The sequence below is a fragment of the Varroa destructor genome, unplaced genomic scaffold, assembly GCF_002443255.2.
Source record: "Varroa destructor unplaced genomic scaffold, Vdes_3.0 BEIS01000001.1, whole genome shotgun sequence".
In the NCBI taxonomy this organism is placed as follows: domain Eukaryota; kingdom Metazoa; phylum Arthropoda; class Arachnida; order Mesostigmata; family Varroidae; genus Varroa; species Varroa destructor.
This window is the reverse complement of record NW_019211454.1, coordinates 42,313,854-42,339,287: the sequence shown is the minus strand read 5'-3', so window position 1 is coordinate 42,339,287 and position 25,434 is coordinate 42,313,854. Positions and strand designations below refer to the sequence as shown.

At 38.9% G+C, this 25,434-nt stretch overlaps 2 protein-coding genes and 1 long non-coding RNA gene across 12 annotated transcripts in view; 1 reads left to right on the top strand and 2 right to left on the bottom strand.

Moving 5' to 3' along the window:
- LOC111252580 (cytochrome P450 302a1, mitochondrial-like) overlaps positions 1 to 3,496 on the bottom strand; it is a 57,370-nt gene extending 53,874 nt beyond the window's left edge. The window contains exon 1 of the mRNA XM_086978000.1: positions 3,367 to 3,496. The gene's annotated coding sequence lies outside the window, so the exon portion shown is untranslated. The remainder of the gene's footprint in view (positions 1 to 3,366) is intronic.
- The window catches only part of LOC111252322 (vasoactive intestinal polypeptide receptor 2-like), a 105,056-nt gene extending 81,984 nt beyond the window's left edge, over positions 1 to 23,072 (top strand). For all 9 annotated transcript variants that reach the window (XM_086977993.1, XM_086977992.1, XM_086977994.1 and 6 more), the window contains 7 exons: positions 268 to 362; positions 3,397 to 3,535; positions 5,589 to 5,754; positions 6,143 to 6,203; positions 13,223 to 13,393; positions 16,746 to 16,893; positions 21,280 to 23,072. In XM_086977993.1, the coding sequence (XP_086834119.1) occupies positions 268 to 362; positions 3,397 to 3,535; positions 5,589 to 5,754; positions 6,143 to 6,203; positions 13,223 to 13,393; positions 16,746 to 16,893; positions 21,280 to 21,585 (1,086 nt within the window). In that variant the 3' untranslated portion in view covers positions 21,586 to 23,072. The remainder of the gene's footprint in view (positions 1 to 267; positions 363 to 3,396; positions 3,536 to 5,588; positions 5,755 to 6,142; positions 6,204 to 13,222; positions 13,394 to 16,745; positions 16,894 to 21,279) is intronic.
- The window catches only part of LOC111242873 (uncharacterized), a 20,632-nt gene continuing 17,695 nt past the window's right edge, over positions 22,498 to 25,434 (bottom strand). For both annotated transcript variants that reach the window (XR_015319496.1, XR_015319495.1), the window contains one exon: positions 22,498 to 23,276. This is a non-coding gene — a long non-coding RNA (uncharacterized LOC111242873). The remainder of the gene's footprint in view (positions 23,277 to 25,434) is intronic.

Here is a 25,434-nt window from a genome sequence, read left to right as displayed (position 1 = left end):
ATATATATCTGCTGTCCTTTATTTAGCTTAATCTACACCATCTTACTTAGACATCATTTCCCCATTGTCTTCTGAGCGACTGAGATATCCTTTTGCTGTTCATTGAGCAATCTAGTTTACATTGCTAAATATGGGTGCTCAGAGATATAGGCTTCAGAGCACGTGTGTAAAAAGAACGATTTATAACGATATTATAAAAAATTATATTATCTCATTTTTTGCTGTCGCTATGGGTCCGTTTATTTGTCCTTCTGCCACTCTACTTAGGTGCATATTCCCTTGGTGAAGATAATCAACCGTTTAGGCTATTCTACGTCTCTGATCCTGTTACTTGCGGCCTTCCTTGTTTTTTCTAGTTGTCGGTAAGTAAATTTCCTTCTTCATCGGATCCGTAGGTATCCATATGGTGATAGATATTGCAAGATAAATATGGTACAAAGGTAGCTGTAAATTAGCTAAAAACAAATCGTCAGTGCAAATCCATGTTGGCCTAAACCTGAGGCAAGGCAACTAAGGCCATGAATTGTATGTACAGACACATCATGGCTAATATACCAGCTGGATGGAGAATGATTTTACAATTGAACAAGTTAAAATTTACTTATGTAGCATCTTTGGTTCGGACGATGAAAGAGTTATAATCGAAACGGACAGTTAACTGATAGAAGCTGTTTTCATTACGGTGAAATCTTTAACTGACAAACAGTGGCTTCAAATGTTATTTTACAGGTATTACAATATATAGTAATGAATACCGGCATCCAGACTGGCAGCTACGTAGCTAATTTCTATAGAGAGCTTGACTGGGCGAAAAAGATCCTATTAAATATAGTACATATGTAGTCCGTAAAATGCCGGAGCTATATCAAACATATTGATGTCTCCATGAGATCGTCATTGAAATCAAGTCTAAACATAAGCAATATGTGTAATAATAACAATAGTCATAACATATATATGCTTGCCACGTCACGAGCTGTAGTCAATGAACCGCTGTAGGATTAAGTAAAATTATGTCCTTTCAGGCCCCCTTTGCGTAGTTGACTAAGCAGATTCACTCGGTACACATTTGTTGACTTCTACGAACGTACATCTTTGCTTTTTGCTACTAGAAATATTTCGTTGGCACATTGCCATAAAATTTACCTGCTCTAGATCTATACGGCGGATACGATGCTGTCTTTCTCTACTACTAATATAATATACACGAATAATAATAGTACTGATATAATATTTCGAGGGGCTGTCTAGGGGGACGCGGCTCTACCACACTACTGAGTACGTATATTGTATGCTTCAAAGTCTGATTTAAATTCGAATGCAAACAAAGAAATTATTCAGGGAGGCAGTACGGTCTTAAAGGGCCCCATTGGGCTGCGGCACATGTGTGATGATAATGACTAGAAAAACAATGGTCGACGAATACAGATTGTTACTAATATAATATTGGCACTTAAACTATTATCAATTCCCGACGGAACCGAACCTCCTGAAGTACCTAGTCATCGAAGATGGTCAAGTTCTTAATCTGTTTCCGCTCGTACAGTTGGTAAACGGTTTTAGGTTTGTAATTCGTGGTCGTTGCCTTCAATCCTTCGGAGTTCATTATGTACTATGGTAGAGTGACGACAAATAAAAAGTTCGATGTCGTTAAGTACAACAACAGTCACTGTAGTTTTTTGGAGCCAGCTGGCTCAAACAATATATAACCCCACTATTGATAAAAATAATACATCTACTGAAATGATAGCGTATCCGTTTAATACAGGTCCCCTTCCCATTTATGCTGACCTGTTACTGGGTGGAGCTAAACGAATGCATGTCGCACTTATCTTTCCTAGCCTATTATTACTATGTCTAGCGAATTTTAAGGGTTCGTTACTAGCTAGAACTCGATGGGACGTATCAGCAAAAGGCACGCCTCTAATTGTCTTTCGTAGACACATGCCAGTTTCATTCATTTCAGTCAAACAGGTCACTAGGCGTAAAGGCACAGAAGGAAGAAGCTAAATTCACTTTCTTTAAAGGGGTCAGCTTGTTGTCATCGCAGACCTCCATAGAACTGTATTCTATGTATGAGTTACAAATAGATAAGTTATATAATATTAATATCGATTCTGGTTTCGTAGCATGCTCAGCATAACTTTACTGTATCTGCGGTAGGTACATCTGAATTTACAGATGGCGTACGTTATTTTGCAGGTTTAGGGTATACTATTAAAAGCTCTTTTTTAACGTTTACTCCCTCGTGGCTGATCAGTCTAAAGTGCGTCTTGCAATAATCGCCAAAAATAAACAGACGCTAAACCTTCATGTGCGCTTAGGATGGAAAGAAAGGTTCACGGTTGAAAAAAAAGTGAGTCTTACACCTTTTCTGCCTGTGACCTCACAGCAATCCACTTTGCGAACGATGAGCTTACCTGGTTTCTATATGTCCTCTTCTAGTATATTAAACATAGCGTTAGGGAGCATGCTCCACATAGAATATCAGCGACCCTTCAATGGGAAAATCGTTATCGGAGAACAAAGGGGGAAGAATAAAAGATTTTCGGTACATAGGACTAAAAAAACTGAATCATTTATTGAAGTTTTCATCTTTTGGTAGATCGAAGAATGAAACAGCATATTTTGATTCAAGGTAATATTGCTATAGAGTTGATTCGTCAGAAAAGCAAAGTTTCCAAGTGTAAACGAACCCCGTACGCGCTTTGCCTGGCTCTTATCTAAAATTGATAGTAAATCTTGTAAGCAAATCTTTCTATCAGTTCTACCTTTCGAACCTGGAGCAAGAAAATGCTAAACAAGCTTAACGCATAACAGGTTTTATCCGGTGACCACTCATACGCCTTATTCCCCTTCACCGATACTGGCACGTAATATTTTATCTAAGTGGAAAGCTGTCCTATGAAAGCGTCTAGGAACCAACTAACGTAGGTACTCAAGATATCGCTGTTATTTAATTGATTATCGTGTGAAATATTTAACCCGAAAGATCGATCTGGGATTAATTCAGAATGGCAGGATTCGCGCGGAACCTTCTTCATTATGCGACCCAATCGGTAATGATGAAACCGCTTAGGATGAAAACTATGCCTTGAATCATTGTTTCCTTCGCAGTGCTGTGTTGCATGACTTAAAATTTCTACTAAGCTGCGTAAAAAGCATTGGCCTCTTTAGCTATGTCATGGAGTCTTCGAAGAAATTAGACAAAAGCTGTGATAAAAGTTCTCGAAAAATGTAGATACGATAAGAATCATAGTAAAATGATAATAGCGCTTAGTTGTAATAAATTGATAATTAAATTATATCGAAATTACTGTAGGATAGAGATTTCAATAGTACAACAGCATTGTGTCAATGATTTACCTCGTAATTTCTCGCAATGATTGCTTTCAGACGACTACGATCTGCGCGAAATCAGCTGCATTGCCAGCTGTTCGCGTCGTATGTGCTTCGGGCGAGCGTCATTCTCACTAAAGACCTTCTTTTTGTGGACGGAGTGGGTTTTCGAAGGGACCTAGAATCCAACCAAAGAGTAAATGCATCTTGCATGCTTCGCCTATGGAAAATGTTACCATCTATAGGTATATGTGATCTGGTTAAGTTTCCAATTAGTCTTGTCGCACCCGTTCACCACAACGATTACTTCTGCAGTTGAAGTTGGTACAAGCCCTGGCTTGCTTTAATAAAAAAAAATCTAAGCTAAAGAAATATATATACATTACGCGCGTTTATATAAAATGTGTTTCATGTACAAAGAGAGCAACCCGCATAAAGTTAAAGAACGCGAACATATTCAGTCCATCTTGATTTTACTCCCGTACGTAGAGCTAATAGTTGTTGGTTCCATTGAATGTACAATACGCCTCGAAGAATCAAAATGAGATGGCAAAAACTGTTTTCAATCATTCCAGAGAGGTAATTCCATTTTTTATTTGAGTTCAATGCATAGGCTGGTTAGCCTGTTTAGGTGTGCTCTAAAGGTATGTTGAGAGACGGAATGCAGTATATAATCTGGCGACAGTCCAGAAAATAAATTGGCATATATGTTTTATATAACAATGTTTAGGCGATAATGCCTAATTTTCTGTATTCCGAGCTCCTTCTAGGAATAGAAGCCACAGTAAACTGTATTAAATTAGTGAGTACAAGAAGACAATCAAGTTCTAGTATAGCCCTAGAGCGCTGTTTGGAATATTACATTTCAATGATACAACAGCTGCTGGAAACGAAACTGCCGAAAGCCATTGAACTAAAACTTAACTCATGCTTTTCTTCGCACTCTATGAGAGCTTAGCCTTGCGCGACAGAACCGCGTTGTAGAAATACAACTTATTTGACCTATGACGCAAAGGTGGCTCATAAAAGCAGCTCTTGAAGGCAGAAACACTATTGTGTTTTGCCCAGTGTTAAACTCGCTCTAGCGTCCACACTCGTCCCGTGCGCCCTCATTAAGTACGTTCGTCCTATTCACGGACAATAGAGTAATGTCTCAAAACTACCGTATTCACAAGGTAGTCTTTTCATTTGTAGAGGAAAGATGGACAAACAACCGGGCAAGGAAAGAGAAGACCGCAAGTTCTTCCTTGTAGTACGACATAGAGAAAACATCAAATCTATTATCGGAAGCTTCATTGCTTCCCAGATTAATCCAATCCACTCTGCCTTCAGGAACATTTAAACAAGACATATTAACTACCGTGAGCTGATAGAACAAAGACACACATTTACAATATGAAATCAAGGAGCGATTGTAATTTTTTCGCTGCAAAAAATTAATTAAAACTAAAGCCGACAGCCTCCTGCGATTCGTTGTGAGTCCTCTGCACAATGGCAATGAACGTACGCTGTTGTAGCGCGATATTTTACTTAACTGATAGAACTGCACGAAGCATATATTTTGGCATAAAGATTGATGGTTTGCTTGTGTAAAAACAAGAATTTATCTTCACTAGGGAAATGTGACGACGAGTCTCGCAAAATGAAAACCCCTTTAGGCAGGAAGTATTAATTTGGACACCAGTAACTGTAGCAGACACTTCGGACGCATCGTCGATCCGTCCGGAACTGTGTGTCCGGACATTGTGCTACATCGATCAAATCTTAGGTCTCGCGCTGAATAAGAATAACAGATATGATAGAAACGATAATCTTAGTCACACCAAGCATTTGGATGACACATTAAGGTCAGAATCATGTTGAATTGATAGCTACAAGGCTAGTGTAATAAAGTTGACTTTATACTAGCTAGCTAGCTAGCTAGCCAGCTAGTTCGCCTAATTTCAATGAAAACTATATCTTTTTCGTTTTGTTATTAAAATGCCACCTGGTAGATGGGTCCTCTTAGCTAAAAAAATCACGTTGATAGCCAGGCTCATAGCGACAGTCTACACAAAACGTTTACGTCGAGCATTGACGGCTTCTATTTTTCTGGAACGTACAAACTACTGCTTAGTTCTGCATGTACACTATCTGAATAGCCTAGAATATAGTTTTACTATTTAAGAGTTAACCTAGCGCTTTTATCGATGATATTGTTGCTTTCATATGGAATATTCTCGATCGTTGTCGTGGTGAAAAATTGACAGTGTCCGTGGTGTAAGGCGTTTATGTGCCTCTTTCATTACTCCATACTTGCCAACTACGCGTGGATGTTCGTCGAGGGCCTTTACCTTCACGGACTCGTCTACCGTGCACTGCATTCGTCACAACACAAAGCATCCTTCGGAACGCAGGCTACGCTTGCGACCTGGAGTACGTATTCTTTAGCCAAAGTCACACTGCCAACCAAATACATGGGAATTTACCCAACACAGCAAAGAAGGGCAACGGAAAAAAGGTTTTTTTTTCAACACGTTGTTTCTTTTAAATGTACAGATGTCCAAGTGCCTGTCACGAAAAATGCTCTTACTTCAGGCGCGTCACTCAAGTCTTTGCTCACGTGTGTAACTCTGTGACACGTCTATGATTTAACAGCTCGGACAGAGCGCCACAGATACAATGTAATTTTAGAGAAATGTCTTTGACGTCAGACAAAATATTTTGATCCGAATTTCGCTTTTGTCTGTGGATATTGCATTTCTTTATACTATATGCTCTTCTATGACAGCTGGTTAACTATAGAATTTGTAACTAATTGCAGTTGGTCCGCTATGGATCATCATCCCATGGGCAATTCTTCGATCAAAACTCGACAATCGGTTGTGAGTATTAAAGATTGGAACTTAAAAGACTAGGCTGGTAAAATGTTACAACTTATAATATATTGCACAACTTTTTCATGCACCTTAACTACGTCTATACATAATCATAGAGATTAAGTATAGCGCGACATTTGTAGATATACGAAATGTGTTTCATGTTTTTGCCACTAACGTTTAGTGCTTTTTAGTACGAGTAAAAGCGGAATATTGGCCACTTCAACGATAGTAAAACTAATAGAATAACTACAAATTAACAGTGGGAAAAACAACGAGCACGCTAGTTATCAAAGAGTCTTGAATGGTCTACAAAGCTTTGAATATCGCTCTAAGGTAAAGTATACTATGGCGACGGACCTGCAGTCCCCTTGGCTTAGCTGAACAAAATAGGTTTGTAGGTTGTGTATTCTAGTGGACGGTAGGATCTTATCGAAGCGAATCGCCTACAGAGGAAAATGAAAGTACAGTGAAACATAGCATATATATTTATCGCTTAGTGTGTTATTGTTAATCATTCTCATACTACTAGCTTAGTCTTCACTATAAACTGGTGCTTGAAATCGAAGAGTATATTGCCCACTTCAGGGAAAGAAGCACACAGAAAAATGTAGTCAGTGGTAAGGATTGCCCACGCAATGACGAGCCCAGCTCCTCGGGGTGTTTTGATTAGATTTCTGGATACCCTGCCAACACACATCCTCTATTAGAATCCTTAGGTGTTAGTGTGCATGTGTGTAATTTACACAATGCTGTATAACAGTACAAATTCCATCTAGCATGCTCCCAGAGAAGGTCTCTAGCGATTTCCTAGTCTTATCCTGGACAGTTTAACGACTTGTCAGGTCGGCTGCTGCTTCGGCAAGACTAGCCGGTTATGGAGTCTGCTATTATCTGCGCTTGGTTTAATGATTACTGGTTGTTCTCTTTTTCTTGCCTATCCACCGTATATCGGCGCCAGACGTCGCTCGGCGTGTTTCTTCATGGTAGGCCAACTACCTAAATTTGTAGTTGTGTCCGTCCCGTGGACTCGAACACGACAGGCGCTAGACTTTGCTTACATGAGCGGCGCAGGATCAATCCATTGGCCATGTATTGACATGAGTCCAACATGCCAAGCAAAGACAGCAGTTTCCATTTTCAACATTTTCTCCATTGTTGACTTTGTAGAGGTATACGAGAGGCAAATGGACGTTGAACCTTACGCACGGGACAGCCAGGAAGCTCGATCAAAAGTGTAAGTCGCACCTCTACTATGAATCGGAAAGATTTCCGCGATCCCCATTGATTCGGATCTGATTGACAAAAAAAGATATCAAATTGTAAGGTACCAATAGCCATTCGGACTTCCTTCGGATCTATCATTCGAAGGGCGCCTATCGCGTTATAGGTTCTAGTAGATGTACTTCTTTCAAGCTGGCAGTGTCATTGTCTTACTTGCCGTTTAAGACAGAGAAGATGCTTCAGTATGCGATGCGCATATGAACGCTGAATCTGACGTGAAAATGGTTGTGCGTTGCTTTATTTGTCACGAACACGATAAGTTCTCGTAGATAAAGTGCAGCACGAGTGAGCAGGAAGGCTTATTTTGATGATGGTCGTATCCCCTAACTGCGGAACGGTGCAACTGACTGAATGCAGTTTATTTATTGTTACATATCTAAAACGAGCATCTCGATGTCACGCATTTTGCCCGCTTGTCTCTGCATCAATCCCAAATTTCCTAGAACTTCATCTGAGATGCTCATTGAAACAGGCGGAGGCGGGCGAATAACGTATTTCTGGCAATCTTCTGTGTCATCCCGTCTGATTATTTCATGTGTAGTATTTCCCTTTAGATTTCTGTGTAGAAACGATATTTTCGTATGTAAAACGTAGTTGTCCAAAAGCACCCAGGCTGCAAGATTATCGCGGTCTTTCGAATTTAGCTAACAGACTCCCCACAACTTTCCCCGTATTGGTCGTAGTCTTGCATCATCAGACGTGTTTTAAAACGTTCGAGCTAGCCTTTTGAATCAGTTTTTATATTGAATACTCATCGACCTCTAACTAGCTGACAAGCCTCGTTAGGTCTGCCAAACATTGTCTTTTTAATGACTGTAATTCTACTTCCATTGTTCATTGCTACTTATTTGGGTATTTACAAGCCAAAATCCCATGTTTCGAATTTCTGGTCAGACCGCTGCCTCCCAGCACGAAACCTATTTCATAGACCTATCAAGCTTTCATTTCAACGCTCCCTTTGCTTTGCGATGTTGATTTACCCATTTTCTGAACTGGCAACTTAGGTTATTTACTTCTATTCTCGATCATGTTTGATCGATATGTTATTTCTACACCCTTTAGCGGCGAGCTCTCTCTGTTCGACATCGTATCGCTTTGGCTTGATCGGGCTTGAAAAATCTCTTCAGTCCTCCTCGTACGGTTTTGTCCCTTTTTCCAAGCATTCTTTTTTTATCTAATGGGTTTCTATAAGCTAGATTGTTTATTATTGTTAGACATTCGGCTATGGCAGAAACGGATGGTTCAGTATTATTCTAGTGACTGTATATCAATGAGAGAAGCTTGGCTTGAAGAGTCTTGCCTCTCTGCTGACTCGAATTTAAAATTCTCTATTTTAACGAAATAGCTTAGTAGAACGTTTGCTACATTTTCCTTCGGTTACCTTGTGAGTATAATTGAAGTATTTTGTGCTGGAAAGACAAATACTATTTTATAGCTTTATCAAAGTGTTTAGATATTATAGTCATGTAAGGAATATAAACAACGTCCGCTTCGGCCCCTTTTTGACAGGTGATTGATCAATGTTCAATTGTTTCATTTGGCTACTAAGCCCTATTGATTGATATAGGTGTCATTGTTTATCAATTGCATTAGTGAACCCTAAACCACCGTCACGTTATAATGCCTTTGTGTTGGACCTAGTCTGATTCTCGAACTGCGTATATATGCGCTTTGCTGTTTCATCTTCCGTCAAGCCTCGAAAGTATTTTAGGTTTCCAGCGGCTGGTTTGAAAGGTATTCAGAAGTCTTTCAGGATCGTAAAATAGTATCGCTCGGCTTGAAGGGTAGGTTGGATATTTATTGTCTATCAATAATGTAGGAAAAAAGAAATGGTATGAATTGTCGCGTCGGTTTCCGTGCGATAAGCTTTTGCACTGAATAACTCTCCTGGATTATCAGTGTTCTTTTCACCTTTTGTTTTAATTCGTAAACCATCCCAGTTTCACGGGAGCGATTTGCCTGACACAAGTTGATGCCTACAGTTACTCCAGCCTCATCGAAAGTAAACACAACTTTTTTGAACCGACAAGGATTCTTAATTATTAACGACCTGAAAAAATATTTGTATGACATACGTTTTGCTATGACAGCATCTATGAATAGACCTGATTTTTATTGAAGTTTTCTGTAATTAAATGCTATACTTCTGACATTTCCACAATATCGGCTCGACGATGGACTAACCTATCCAGAGCTGCTGGGTGAACGCAGTCGGATAAGTGCGCTAGTTTTGTTTCCAGTAGTGAAATGATCAGAGTTTCAATGAGTACCTGCCACGGATTGTAGAGTGATTGATATCATTGTCCGCAATGCCTCGTCCGTCCTCAGCGAAAACACTGATGACGCATGCTGTCCTCTTTGATATGTATTGAAGTAGGTTTGTAGCAATTACTTGGTAAAACAAAGTTCTTGGCCTCTTTCTTTGTGCGATTCGCATTATAAGCAAAAAAGGTCACATTATGAGTGAAGAAGAAGAAGAGGGGAAAAAAAAAGAGAAAAACAAGGAAGCTTCAAGTTATGGAATTAATCGTTCGTGCAGATACCGTCGTATGACTATCCTAATTTACGCTAAGGACGGGTACTTAGAAGGATAGGTTACTCAGTCGATAGAAAGAGCTCTAGGAACAAACCACAGAGCGATGTGGCCGGTAGTAAAGGCTGTCTATTCAGTTATGGGCGTAGTTCGTCGAGCTCATTTATTGGAGCTCATAAAGGGTTATCTACCCTAGTTTACGGCCATATGTCGGTTCCCTGAATTCGAACACAAAGGACACTGGACTTCTTCTACATGACCCATGCAGTGCAGATCCGTATGCCATACACGCCGAGCCCGCCAAAATTTTTTAAGTCAAATATGCTTCTGAATATTTGTTTTGCTTATCGCATAGCTTACTCAGTGAACTCTACCATCGTGTGCAACTCTGTATACTTTATAATATAGGAACGGCTCTAATTGCAGTTTAAACTTGCTCAATAGGAAACTGGTTCTTTTTTCGTTCCATCATCTTTTTGCCAAGATAGCTAGCAGGTTTATCTATATACTTTTGAACGAAGCAATTTTGAACGATAATTTCATATCTGACTGGCTCTCGTTACCTCCTCAATGTGATCTCTAGCAATAAATACAATGTTTTTCTTCCACAGCCTTCCTATATAGTATTCTACATCTATTCAATAAGTTAATGTTGTGACTGTCCTCTCAATGTTTTATCTGTTTATAGCTTTGTATTTCTATTTGGACGTCGTTTGCAGTCTTTTGTGTTAAGTTATATGCGTGACACGCGACTCTATTAACCGTTGCTCCCGCAACGGGAGACTCCGATGCACAAGATGATTTTGGGTATTGAACGCGATACGCAACAATCAAACCCCGGGGGCCTTTGTTGGAATTCCACTTTCCTAAGGAAAATGACGAAGACACCTTCTTGATCTGATACTCCTTTAAATAGGTGGTGGCGCTTCTGAAGTTGCCTATTCTATTGTTACTGCGTAGAGCTGAAGGCGGTTGATGCTAAATAGATTCACCTTAAATAACAATGAATTCTGAATCTATGCCATTATGCGAGAACGAACCTTGCCGAATTCTTAATTCTACAAGCATGAAGGCCACGTGCGCAAACTCTAGTAGATAACAGGGTCTGTTCTATCTTAGCATAAGTAAATGCTCAACAAGTGAGATACAGTCAAGCGAGCCCAAAGCCGTGTATGGTAGAGCTGCTTCACTCTGAAGCCGGGATAATGTATTACCAAGGCCGACCACGTATGCGAATATTTTTGACAAAAACTTTGGCGCGTTATTTGTTGCTATTCTTTCCAAATGAAAGCAGCAAACTCGACATGACGAATAGTTTTCGGTATTTGAACAGAGATCAAATATTATTCAATGCCTCCACGCTGAACGAATCTCGTTTTTTTGCGGAAAAATTGGCGGTATACGTTATTTTTGCACAGTCCTAAAAAATCCGAAGAAGACTTTTACGAGACGAACCAGAGAATCTAAATAGCGTTTAGATTTAAAGAGTTCGAGAATTCATCAAAATAGTGTAAAAAATCATATTCTACATACCTAGGTTTTTACGGTGAAAATTAACAACCATTGATTTTTTTGACATTTTTGGGATCCTCGGCGTCTCTTTTGACGAGTTTACACCTATCAAAATGGCTTGACGCAGGATTGCTGTCAAGAGGTTAGAGAGATAAAAAGGAATATCTTGAAGATGACTGATTAGTGGTTTAGGTCCTGAATCAGAGCTGTAATCGCGGTGGATAGTTCTTACATTGAATGAAAGTGACTGACAAAAATAGCACTCTCAGTACTGCACGAAAAAAATGTTTAAATATATATTTTTATTTAAATGCTTCTTTTAAAATGAGTATACACTTTTTTTTAGTTTATATGGACACTCTGTATTAGGCGCTTATATTAACAAGCAACAGCAAATGCGCCCTCGTCCTTGGCCTTTATCCTGGTTAGAGTGGATGTTCAACAAGGACTGTTCAGCTTAGAGGCCGTGGAAAAGGTCTGTTCCTCGGAGGCCATGATTAGAAATGCGATACACATTATTAATGTCCTATCTGTCCACACGTCCAAACAAAATATAGATTTAAAGAAGAAGAAAAGAACCTAAAGTGCTATTGGTAGTAGCATCCAGCATTTGAGATGATCGTGCGCGAGTAAAAAAGCGGAAGCGTTAATGAAAAAGATACACTTCAACTCATCATAAATGACGATGAATGGTGCAGCCTAAGCAGGCCTTAAATCCAATCTAGGACGTAAAACCGTGTACATGTGTGCATATTGATGCACAAGACTCGTGAGAGGCGGTGGATACGGTCAAAAAGATGCCAGTTCATAATGGAGCTAGAGCAAACAGCTTATATGAGATGTGCAGTTTTTGTGTGTACGTGTGTAATATCAGACACATAATTGAAAGTGTATAGGAAGTACAAGACGGGACATTAAGGGTGCAAACCGTTGGGCAGCTTTCAGTAAACAACGAAGACGTTGTCAGCCAGCTCATATAATTACGGACTGGATTTCAGCAGAAATAACGCTTCAAAGTGCGACAACTTTGAGTCTCCAGAATGATCTCAAGAAGCGCAACTTACCACCACATTATGTCGAGCCGTCCTGAAAATGTAACCTGTGTGAAAGGAACGCCACTTCAGCAGCTGAAACGAAACAATAGTTAGAGATAAAAATGTTATTTTACAGCAAGGATCGCTGTATGATGTCGACAAAGCTTACCGTTTAGCCTCCATAGAATGTCTGATGAAGCACAATACTAGTCGTAAGCCGTGTAAATGCCTCGAATGCCACTTAAGCTTAGTATTTTGATGCTCAGTAAAGACACCGCTGAAGTTGTGAAGCTACTACTATCATTATACGTAGGAAATATAGCATATACCTCCTTTAAAAACTGACTTGAAAGTTCATAAGATCTTCAATTTCAATACATGTTTCTACAGTGTATAGATAACCTGCTTTGCTCGCAAAGGTTGTACAGTATGTGTCGTTGGCGAAGCTTAAAGCCGTGATCCCCCGGTCTCTTTATTAAAGACTTGGCTGCATAGGTCACCGCGTCGACAATATAACCCCAGCTCACATCCATTACCATAAAACCTGTACTTAGATGCTAAAAAAAGTATCCAATAATGATCGTATCAATTGAACAGTGTGAAAGCTTTCTTCTATAGCAGTGATATAGATTTAGCAGTGTGCAAAATCTTTCCCCTTCTAGATGCTGGACAACGAACGAGAGCCTATGGCTTCTATGGCTTCTGCAGGCACCAGTTTGTATTACAATTGTGCTCAACTTCTGTTTATTTGTACGCATCGCTCGAGTGCTTCTAAATCGCGTTGTACGGCCAGAGGTTCAGCCAGCCTCCACTAGCCATCAATACACGTACAGGTAAGCGAGGTTTTATATACTAATATTATTATGTAATTGGTGTGAATTCATCCAGTTTAATAATCAATGCGTAAGCGCCGTGTTTGGACAGTCGAATCGTTAATCGGCCTGCTTCAGGTCATAGGATTGAAACGTTCCTATTCCGAAAAAAAGTAAGACAGGGTTAAAACAGAAAGCTCCTTCTGCGTTTGCCTTCGAACTTAGAACTAACTTTGCCATTTCTTGTTCCGCATACAATTGCTAATAAGTGCATAATAAAAAAAGGCCAAGTTGGCATTTACTTAAGATTTAATTAAGATTTACAATATACTAAACAAATGTTTTTCGTCCAGTTCTTATACCATTCAATACTTCGCTACAAGGCAGGCTACTTAGTTGTGTGTTTGGAGGCACGATATTTCATTATATTTACTATTATGCGTAATAAATTCGTTACGGATAGTTCGAGGAAAAGATGACCACATCATATCGTACGGATCCACCTAGTTTTTTTTTCACGGGATGCGTACTTTCCGCCGCTAAACCTCGGAGCTTTAACATCACGGTTTTACCTCGTTTGTAATTGGCCATAATTTTTATTTAGGGTAGCATATACAGGTAGCTGCCCTCGAAAGCTCTTCTATCCGTATCAAGACGTATGGATAGCCTGAACTTGCCTAGCGACGAACTATTTAACACACAACTCCTGCTGAGCTGTAAGCTTCGACACGTACAACTGCACGTATATAATACATCGTGCACGTGATAATTGTCTTTAGAAGCATTTCAACACCATTCTATTATTAAGTGGCCTTCTTGCAAAGGACAAACAGTTCTATTCTTTGGTTTGGAAGACCTAAGTTGCACGTTCACCTTAGTTCCATCGATCTCTTTGAATCGCTTAAATCAACTCTCTAAGCTAATTACACTGAAAATTAATCTATTTTGAAGGTTTTTATGTTGGCGAGACAACCAGCCGTTCAACCCGTTCCTCCATGCGATAGTCTAAATTGTTTTCAATATTCGTTTGGCACTCATTTCAGCTAATTTTTTTTCGCGAACTAATCAGTTTTTGCATACTTTTCACTATTGTATGATTGAAAAATAGAAGGTGAAAATGGAATATTCCAGGACATCGTTTTGAGTCCCTCGTATACTACTGATTTTTGTAATCAGCGCTCTGAAGTTGCCCTTCTATAAATTAGCTGAATACCGATGATCTATAATGGTCGCACTGCACAGATGCCTAACGCCGGTGCTGGCATAGAACTCGAATCAAATAGTCATAGTTGAATCTCTCTCGGACATCGCGTTAAAGCTGTTTGGTGATCTGCATCATGCGATCGTCTAACTTAGAGGACGTAATTTCATATAGAAGCATATAGTTACACTGATTCTATCATATACGGATGTATTAGGGAGGTGCAAGCGTTGGCGAATGTGGCTAATTTCAAAGTTTAGGGAGATGTTAGTCTTGGTGATGTAGATATAGAATAGCTACGTTTGTCTCGTTCTAGTGTCGTAACACAGTTTACGAAAGAGATTATAAATTCTGACCATTTCGGATCTGTGTTAGTCCAGTCTGCTTCTATTCAGATTGAACGAGCTAGCAATTTAACTGCCTTCAAAAAATCCATTGATAGGTTTGATGAGAACCCAACGATTTTTTTGGTCGACAACGGTGGACAATTTTTGCTATACTTATTAAATGCAAACTTATCGAATTCACAGAAATGAATCTTACGATTCATTATCTTGTTCGAGGAATAATACTTTACATGCCGGTATCGGTGAACGATTGAAATATTTTGTTTGGATATAACACAATACGTGCGTCTCCAAGTTAGCTTTTGCTGTTAGAGATGTGTTTTCCTTGCACAATGAAAGCTTCACTAAATCCCTCAACTTTGACATAGATTTTCATAAATCATTAGACACCCTCAATGACAAATTATGCAGCAGCTTTAAAAGCGGCTGATTCAAGGTAAACGAATGATTCATTTAAATGAACAGAATGTTTCGCCGCAATACACAAGTACCTCACGGTGCACCATCTGATTACAGATACGTTTTTATTTATTTATGTGTGACGCTTTTATCTTATAACCAGTAAACGATGAAAATGTTACCGCTCTTGCTGAGCTATAGCTTTACAATCAACAATATTTTTTTTTAATCTAAATGTGAGAAATCTATATTCAACGGTAAGTTACGTGAGAGTTATCTTGGTACGGGTAGTTGGAGGCGGCGTGAGGTGATTGTTGAAAGTGTGCTGTACCACACGATGGTATTCTATTTTGACTATTTTAATTTCCATTGGCGTAATCCTTCAGCTTCGAAATTTCATGACGGTCCTGATAGAGTCACCTGTTCGTCGTAGAAATGCCGTGCTTACCAGATATTACGAGGGTTCGCCTTGGTAAAACAAATGAAGGTCAAGCTTAACAACAGCTAGGACGGCTTTCCTTGGACTGAAACGTTTATTGGAAATAATCTGTATTTATATACCGCGTATGTAAAGCTATGTTGGGGGCTCTTATCGTCGCCAATTATAATTTTTTTAAAGAAGCTTTTAAAGGGACGTTTTCCCCATGGACATCACTACCCACGATTCTACGCTCCGCCTCTGGTGTCTCAGATATTTAAGCACGCTTTATGATTTTTAACATCGCGGTAAAATTTGTCACGAGTTATGACGAGGCATGCCTCGTATATATATATATATATATATGTACTTGGTAAGGACGCTGTAAAACCGTATGCATCGTCAACAAAAAAGATGATCAAAATTCACTTAGAACACTGCTGGTTACCTATTAATATCAAGTGCCATATTCGAATTGTTTTTGGTAAAGCTCGTTTTTAAGCTGATCTTAGAAAAATCTTGAGGTTGCCGCAACAGAAGATACATGCTTTTGTAAAGAAAATATTAGGCCCCCGAAAAATGAAAGCTAAGCAAGTGCAAAGAAACGTTACGAAATTGACCATTATGGGAGGGACTAGTCTTGCCCCGGACAAGGAACAGACGACCTTTGGAAATTAGTAAGCAATTTTGTGTAGAAATTACGTAGACTTTTTTTGTAACAACATAATACTTTTGCTACATATTTACACGCAATTTGAAGGAGAAAGTAGGAGTAGTCTACTCGTACAGAATCATTCCTATTAGCGGTAGAGAGAAGGGTCAGCGCTGGTAAGTAGTGCTATTTTGAATAGACTGGAACAGTTTGTCTCAAAGAGATGGTCCCTGTATAGTCTAATCATCAGGGACGGCGATGTTTTAACCGTTATTGAGTTAAAATCATCAAATAGCTATCAATATTAAGTAAATTATCTACAATGTTTTGTGTCCTTTTTCTTCTCTGCTTCACAGGGAATGGTTTAGGGCCTCGCTGATTCTTATACCGTTACTGGCATCTCACTACATTGTGTTGTTAGCTATGAATTTACTCGCTAACATTTTGCCTCCCGTTGTGGAAATTGTTTGGTTCTACATCGATGCGTTATTTACGTCATTTCAGGTAAGTTTCATATACAGCCAATTATAACTTTTAATAAAAAAAAAACATTGAAGATTGACGTATGCTGCTATCTCCTGTTGGTTTTAAAAATGCTGAAAATCAGACCAAAACGTCCATCTCATTTTTTTTTTAATCATAATACTAGACCTACGTAATTCAACAGTAGCTAACACCTAGCCTGACTGTTGAATAGTTTAAGATCTATTACAGTTTTTAAAAGGTACAAAAAATCTGCTATTCACCTGTTGCTCAAGTGAAATACGTCGTACTCGTATCAGAAGTCGTACTCGAAGCTCGTCAGAAGTCGTACGTAATTTTATAGGTTATTGCATAAAACGTATTTTAAACATGCAGCGTTGAGCAATAGAATTAACGATTTTTTTTCTACATTTGCATTTAGATTACAATAGTCATGCGCTAACTAGTTTCGATCAGAAAACTCCCCAGTCAGTTCATACCGGGTTCTCCAAAGAGGAACTCTATCCCAGACGATCGCATACTTTAACTATAAAGGTCAGTATCCATGATGGGTCTAACGCTTCAACATGATCGTGCTTAAAGAAACGAAATCATTCTATAGATATGAGAGTCCGAATTTGTGGCAAAAAGCTGATTTATAACGTCAAAATTAAGCTATACCAGATAGGTCATGTTGCATTAGATAGTATTTCTACGATTCAAAGTCTATATGCTGAAAGCAAATCTTCATCATATATATCTTCATAATTAGCAATATGCATAGGTAATTGTAGTAGGACGGCGGAGCTGACGGCTATGTGCAACGACACAATGCAATTGTCTAGACACCAAAATATAATAGATAGCACGCAACTGAGTGCTTTAATCATGCACCGTTTTAGGCAAAAAACTATCTGTATTTGATGGCTACGATCAAAGTACTCTATGTAATACTGCCTACGTCATATCGGAATCCTTGGGAGCTCGACACGTACAAATCTAGCCCCGTAAAAATTAAGCTCTGGAAGCAACCGATAGACGACGCTGAAAAAATTTTCACCGAAAGAAGAGGGCGGCTTATCAAATTTCCTGAAAATCGAAATTACCGAATATTACTTAATTTCATGCGTTCGCCATATACTTCAGTCTGTACACGGACGTGCACAATGCACGACTGCAAGTGCATCTAACTTTGTTCAACTTAAATTAAAGAAGCAACATTAATATCTGTATGGGCATTTAATCGAATTAATTAACCTTGTTATTTTCTCCAACAAAGTTCCTCATATAACTGCCACAAGTCGTGGTACTAAGAGAAAAAGATACCTAACGTGTAATTTTAATCTACTTCGTGTTATGGTGCAAGTATCTTATTGTTATGTCGTTTTGAATAAAAAAATTTGTATGTTTCTCTATATTATTCGAAGGCATTTACTTGTCTGCTTTAAATAACGTCTGCCTAGCTATATTTGTACCGGTCGCACCCCACAGTAGCTCCAGTAAGAAGCGACACTTAACAACGCTACGGCACGATGATATACAAACAAAAAGATGCGTAGTCATGAAATAGATGTCACGGTAAAAAACGCTGGCACATATATTACAAGAACGATGTATACCATCAGAGGACTAGTGATAAAGGACGAGGAATTTTTTGCAGCTGTTAGCCGAAGCTTTTAAAAAGTCCTATAGATAACGCAGGCAGACAGTAGATTGTGGTGTAATGAAGCGTACGTGTGTTTATAGAGATGTTGAAGGTCGGTCATTTGATGGCTAGACGCACTGCTGAGGTTATTTGAGTAATAATTTTATTAAATCTTTGTTCATTAACATGAGCAATACGAGCACACGACAATTTTATGACTTGTCATGCGGCAAGCAACCCATCAGTGGTAAATTATGAATTCATGGAAGCCCAAGACGAACTAAATAAAAGTCTAGGCAAGTCGTTCATTTTGACTAACGCTTATAAACGGTAACGCGTTTTATGAACACGAGACTCGTATATTACATCATACATTACCCTATAGGCTTGCCCTTTTATAATTTTGGCCTCTAGAGCTCACACATCTACCGTCTTCGGCCGCAACTCTCTTTGCTTAGCAATGGGATACTTTAAAAAGAGTCAAAGCCGAGATCCAGACAAATGTTTCGGTTGCATTGCTTTAGGGCCAGAACCTGCTTTACATTGGATGCAATGCGCGACATCGTGGAAAAAACTGTTTTATCGACAGCTGCCGGAAAACATTGATTTGTGTTAGTGGAAGATTACCTAATATTCGTTGTAAGTTATGCAACGATTTTCACCGAAACACGTAGTGAGTGTGGGTAGAGTTGCCACTTATAAATGGCGAGAGTGTAACTTATCTGCCTAGTCATAGCTTTGTGCAAAGCAATGTAACGAACTGTATTTACTACGATCATGTTGAAAGTGTCTTCAAAAGTACGCCATAGCCAAGTTCGTTTTATAAAATCATTTTAAAGTACTTTCTCAGTTTGTGGGTCGATCACGCAGCGGACGTTGAACCTGAGGTCCTGTCACTTGAGGGTCGGGTAGGTAAACGAGGCCTCATTTATTTTGTCTTAGATAAAACGTTTGTACCATGTTTAAGTATTTTCCTACACTGCTTAAAGTAGAACTAATTAAGATAGAAAGCCATAGCTGAACGTAAGTAGTTTCAGATCTGTAGTGACAAACAATACTTTTAGGTGAGGAAGGACGTCCGCGACGTCGAATCAGCTCCTTCATTGTCTCCGCTACCGAAGCAGTATCACCTCCTGACATTAGTATGAAGGACAAACATGTCACATGGGATAAACCCGAAAAACTCGCCATTCGCAAAAAAAATTAAAATTTATATAAGGCAACCTATTCTAGAGAGGCAATGTAGATATTGATTTAAAAAAAAAATGAAGGTTGCAAAATTGCGATGAAAACATCGACCACCGAACTTCGTTGAGATACCCTATTGAAACCCTGGACATCTACAGGTTTTCCAAAAGCCATAAGGATAAGAGATTGATTGCGTTGTCAGTGTGATTAGTCGAGATGCGAGCTTTACTTGGAAGGTAGAAACACTATACATAAACAGTATACTCGGTAAGTTCGAAAATTTTAATATGAAAGATAAAATAGGAGCATTTTGGCAAGATGTTTGTATCGAGTCATCGCCTTCCCGAACATTCTACAGTTTCTAAAGAAACTGCAAATTATTCGTGTCAAAAAGATGAGAAGCATGGCTGCGCCATCGTGCGGTAGAGCGGGAATACTGCTGTGAAAAAAGTCAATCTGCAAGCGCTACTGATGAACTTCAACATTCAGCAATATAAGCTCGCAATCCGAGTTCTAACTGAAGTCCTAGTTTCCAAAACATACATTTTTGAAGAAACAACTTACCAAATCAGACCTGTTAGAGAATGCATAGGGAAAACTAAGAGACGATACAATTATTACCGATATTCGCAGGCGCGTAAATCAAGAAATAATCTAACAGGATCATTGCCATCTGCAGAAGAACAACTTACGGCATCGCGAAAATCTAAATACAATACTTCTCGAATGCAATACATCATAGGTACAAAAAATCACAGTGAACTTGAAAAAAAAAAGTTTACCACAACACCTACAGATATCCCAAACGATGACAAAAAGACACTCCCCATAGACACTCTGGATACTATTTAACGTTCATTTGTAATAGAAGCCGTCCGTCAGATAAAGCTGTCGACTACTAGGCAGCAAAACACCGTGTGATATTATTATAAACAGTGGGCAAAGAAATGTGGATGCAGCACGATTGGAGGCAAAGATCTAGCGGATTATCATACCAAATACTATTTTTAGGTTTAGAACTAGAACGTCTTTTGTAGCAAAAAGAAAGAAAGTATATAAAATTAACGACATACAATGATTATAATTGAAATTAGGCCTTAATCAGTGAGCAAAGCTATAAAATGCCAAAACAATGATGAAAGACATATTACGTATCGAACATACGATAAAACAGCATCTCCATTACCTGAAATTTACAATTTAGCAATAATGTACACATGATGGTAAACAATACGTTTACAACTATCGAACCGACGCCCTTTTCTTTGACATATAGTCAAACGTTTCTTGAAAGATCATTAGGCAACATGCTGAACCCTTATAATTTTTGACATTGTACAAATTTTATTGGCTAGTAACTTGTAATCCTACGTCATAATTTAGCTAATCACACCACTGGCTGTGATAGTTAGGGGGTATTTATCACGATAACGACATAACGTTCGTTAATGAATCGTTCCATTCAACGAACAGCGACTTGCGCTCGGCTATAGGCACACTGAAACCTAGTTAGTGTCCTAGAATCAAGGATTTGCTGGTCTAACAAATGAATATATATTAATTATACTATGATTCAACTTGCTTTTCATTGACAGGGAGCATTTGTAGCTTTTCTGTATTGTCTCGGTAGTCCCGAAGTGCATAGTCACCTGCGACGAAAATTACGCGCTCTTCGTAGCAGCGGTTCGTTCCGGTCATCGAATGTAAAACGTGACAGGCTTCGACCAAATCAAGGTCAACGTCACCATTGGCCAAACGAGCTTGATGCTAACTCACATCCAGGACAAAATTCATCTTCGGCGATCGGCCCTGCGGGGAACGATGCCCCCCACCAGACGCATGAATCGTCTACTGGTCGAATACAGCTCCCATGGTCGGAGCAGCAGTACAAAGCGAAGTAGATTAGAAACATCAATGGCCACAGCAGAGGTAGTCACCAAACGTACTAGATGTTGTATCACCTGTAGAGCTGGCCCTAACCAGATGGTTTAGCTGGATCTACGACTACTGGAGGGTCTTAGTAAATGATAACCATTGCTTAACCGCTAACACAAATTAGTTGTTTCCAATAGAGTATATATTGCTTAAGTCGTTAGTTCGTTCGCCAAACAGATCGAAACAACAATTTAAGAATAGTTTTCATGTGCCTTTATCCTAGTAAGGCAGATGTTCCGCTCATTGAATGGATACTTTCCAGCTCTTTTAGCGATTAGAGGAATATCGCTGTACCGTATCGAAGACCGCTTCTTTATTTATATTCGACGTGGACGAAAACACCTCGCTGATGATGGCCAAAGGCAGCATAAACAATATGAGGTAAATCGCGTACGATCGAGAGAAGGAATCATTCATTGATTCCTTCTCTCGATGAGTTAAGCACGTCCTCGCATAACGAGCATCTAATAACAACTTACATTAATTCTTTAATCATAATTATCAAGCGTAATACTTCATCAACATACATTACTATGGACTACTGTTGCCGTTGCCACTTCTGCAGAAAAGAATTCTGTGAGCGGAGAAATTCGAATGTAATTTAAGGGACATAGCAACAGAAGCATGGATTTTCACAAGGTTGGCCTATTCGCGTTGGCCGAATCACGCCCGTAAAAGCTTTCGACTGGACTCCGCCTCAAATCATGACTACTGTGAAACTTTCAATGGCCACAGACCGAGTTAATTTCACGCTTCTTCAGCAGCTGAGTCACAACGAAGGCTTCTACGATTCCTGTTGTACTATGCCCACCCATAAAATTACCGTCGTAAATTTTTTTTGCGAAAAGCAAAATATCTGTGAAAAAACCCACCATGAGTACGTTTCACTGGTACTGTGTTAGACACGCATTATTATTAGATATTACAGCTTTGAACCAAGCAGGTGTTTTATTAAAAACTCACAGGAGATCCACAAACGGTCAGGAGCTGACTTGGCGAGCAACGAGTAAGCGCCATTTCTAACGTAATGATTGCGCTTCATTTCCTAAAAATTTAAGTTTTCGGAGGTCTTTTACACTTTCGGCCTCTGAGCTTAAAGTATAGAAAACTAAAATATTGCATATACAGATTGTCATACTACTCGTACAGAAAAAAAGGCGTTTAAACATGTTGTCTCACATGTATATAAAGGTATTGTATATGGATCTTGTGTGCATTGCATGTAGATTATGCGACTTGGACAAGAAGATTGTTCGCTAGAGATCTCCATGACGATTAAACTTCTTGGATATTTAGATTAACCATTTTTATCCGTTCCGCGACCAGTACTTCTACAATGTATCTTACAGGTTGTGCACTTTTGCCATAGAATGTGTATATACTAAATTACCTATATAATAAATCTACAAATAATTAAAGAAGATGATAATAAACTATTAAACAATATTCTTTAGATGAAGATGTCTTTTTTAAATACGACTGTAAACGTATACAGGTATTTTTCTACTTAGGGGATAAGCACTTGTAGATCATGTGAATCCCGATAACTTTTAGATGATGACAAATGTTTTAATATCTCTTCCTGGCTTTCCTATGGGCTTATACTCTTCCTTTGTTAGCGACCACTCCACTTGCACAATGCACGTTCAGCACTGTCCTGCAAGATAAACAGGATTTCGTTAATAATTTTCTACGAACACCAAACATGGCCTATGCAGTGTACTTTATCGTCTATGATGGAGAAGGCCATCATGCAAATCAACGTGTCAGTATGGAAACGGTTAAACTTTCGGAAAACGGCACACCCCCGGTCAAGCGAAAATCTGAATGTGAATATTAGGATTTGCTGAAGCAGTGTATGTAGTAGTATCATCTCGTATCTAGTCTACTTAACATAATGGCATACTGTGAAAATCTGAATATTCGAAAGCCCTACACCAAGTAAAAAAACTCGCCCAAAGACCACGGGTGCAAAGATTGAATGCTTACAGAGTCATGAACAGCTGTTCGTTCTCAGTTTGGTATAAATGGACGTTAGGCAAAGATTTTTGCGATTTCCTTGCAAACAGAGTGGCATCATAAATAATTATTGTTAAGCCATGGTAAAGAGGATATCTATTACAGGTAGGCGTATACATCTAGCACTATTACACTGGTTTCGCTAAAGTGAACACTTTGGATTTTTTTGTTGTTTTAATGGAAAAACAAACCTAAAAAATGGGATAGAAAAAATGTATGATCCTTAGACATTTTTAACTAATTTAATGCCTTCCCTACTTTCATGTATCTGATGAAGTCGGACGCGGTCGTATTCTCTCAGATTCCTAGATCTTAAAAATCCTCTTAGGTTCGACATGTTCTCGCTCTATTCAACGATTTCTTTATTAAGAATGCATAGGCAAGTAGGTCAGTAAGAAAGTATTACCTTTGTACCTCAAAACATAAAACAGGATTTGTAAGTTCCTTGAAAAATGTGCCTGTAAGTGTCCTCTGTAGGCTCGGCCACAAAGAAAGCAAATTACTTGAGAGACGTCTATTGACACTCGTCTAGCTAAGGAGAAACTACTTGATTCATCCGACCCTATACGAGTGCAGTCATTAGGATAAAAAAGTATGGAGGTCCTGCATTTACGCTATATGGGACGGACAGCCGTAGCTGTTTATCACCATACGGCGCCACCATCGGCGGGTAGAAACATCTGTCAATACTGATGCTGCTCGCATCTTGTTGAATCCGGTGCACTGTTTAATTGTTATAGTAGTTTACATCAGGGAGCTCCATATTGAATTTTTCCTTCAGCGCTTGCTGTTCTAACCTGTCTTTTTTTTTGACATCATTTTACATGCTACATAGATCAGCTGACGTAACTTCAAATTCACACAAGTGGTTAATCTCTAATTCGTAAAGTGTTCATCTTATTATTACTTACAGTGGAGAAATAGCACGGAATTGATTATAAAATAGTTAAGAACGACGATTCAAGTAGGTGTTTTGCATTAAAATCTGCTCCATTGAACGATACGAAAAGTGTAGGAGCACGACAATGCTGCACCGTGTAATGGGTTAATCCTACGTCCAGCTTTTGTTTTAGCATTGAGTTGACTAATCAGATTCATTAATCCTCGCCCTGCCTAGCATAAAAATAAAATAATAAACAAAATAAAATAAAAAATTTAAAAAAAAAAGAGAGTTTTTGCCTGTTGCAATTTCTGTACACCGTTCATTGCATTCTCTATTAAAATGTTCCAATATTTTTGTTCGCTTGCTGCAATCCTAATGCAATCGAACATAAACTATGGTTTCATAACAGATTTTTACACTGACACTTCCCTGACTGAGTAATATCACAGAAGCCCCGTTGCCTTATCGTTATTCAGTTCTCTTATTTTAGCAACTAGTCTTATCTACCCCAATTTATACTAGTGATTTCGTCTTGTATTAAAATCTTAATCGGCTCGTCGCATTTGTCAGTTGAAATTACCAAGTACTCCCGATCGGATCCGCCGAGTAGGAGCTCGACTGATTCAATATACTTTTGCTACCACTGTGAACACAGGAGTCGGGGATCATTTAGTTATTTTAGATGGCCCGATCTAGAAAGTTTTTTATTAGATACGAATAGAGAGGTTTCTTTACAAACGACTTTTTCTTTTTGATGACTTGGCCGTCTTGAGACGAAGGAACCTGCATCACGTTTTTTGTCGTTGTCGAACGTGTATTACAATCAGCGATGGTTATGTGGACCAACCATAGCTGTCACGTAACTGTCTTTTTCAATCATTACTACTAGCGGATAAATGTATATTGGCGCAAA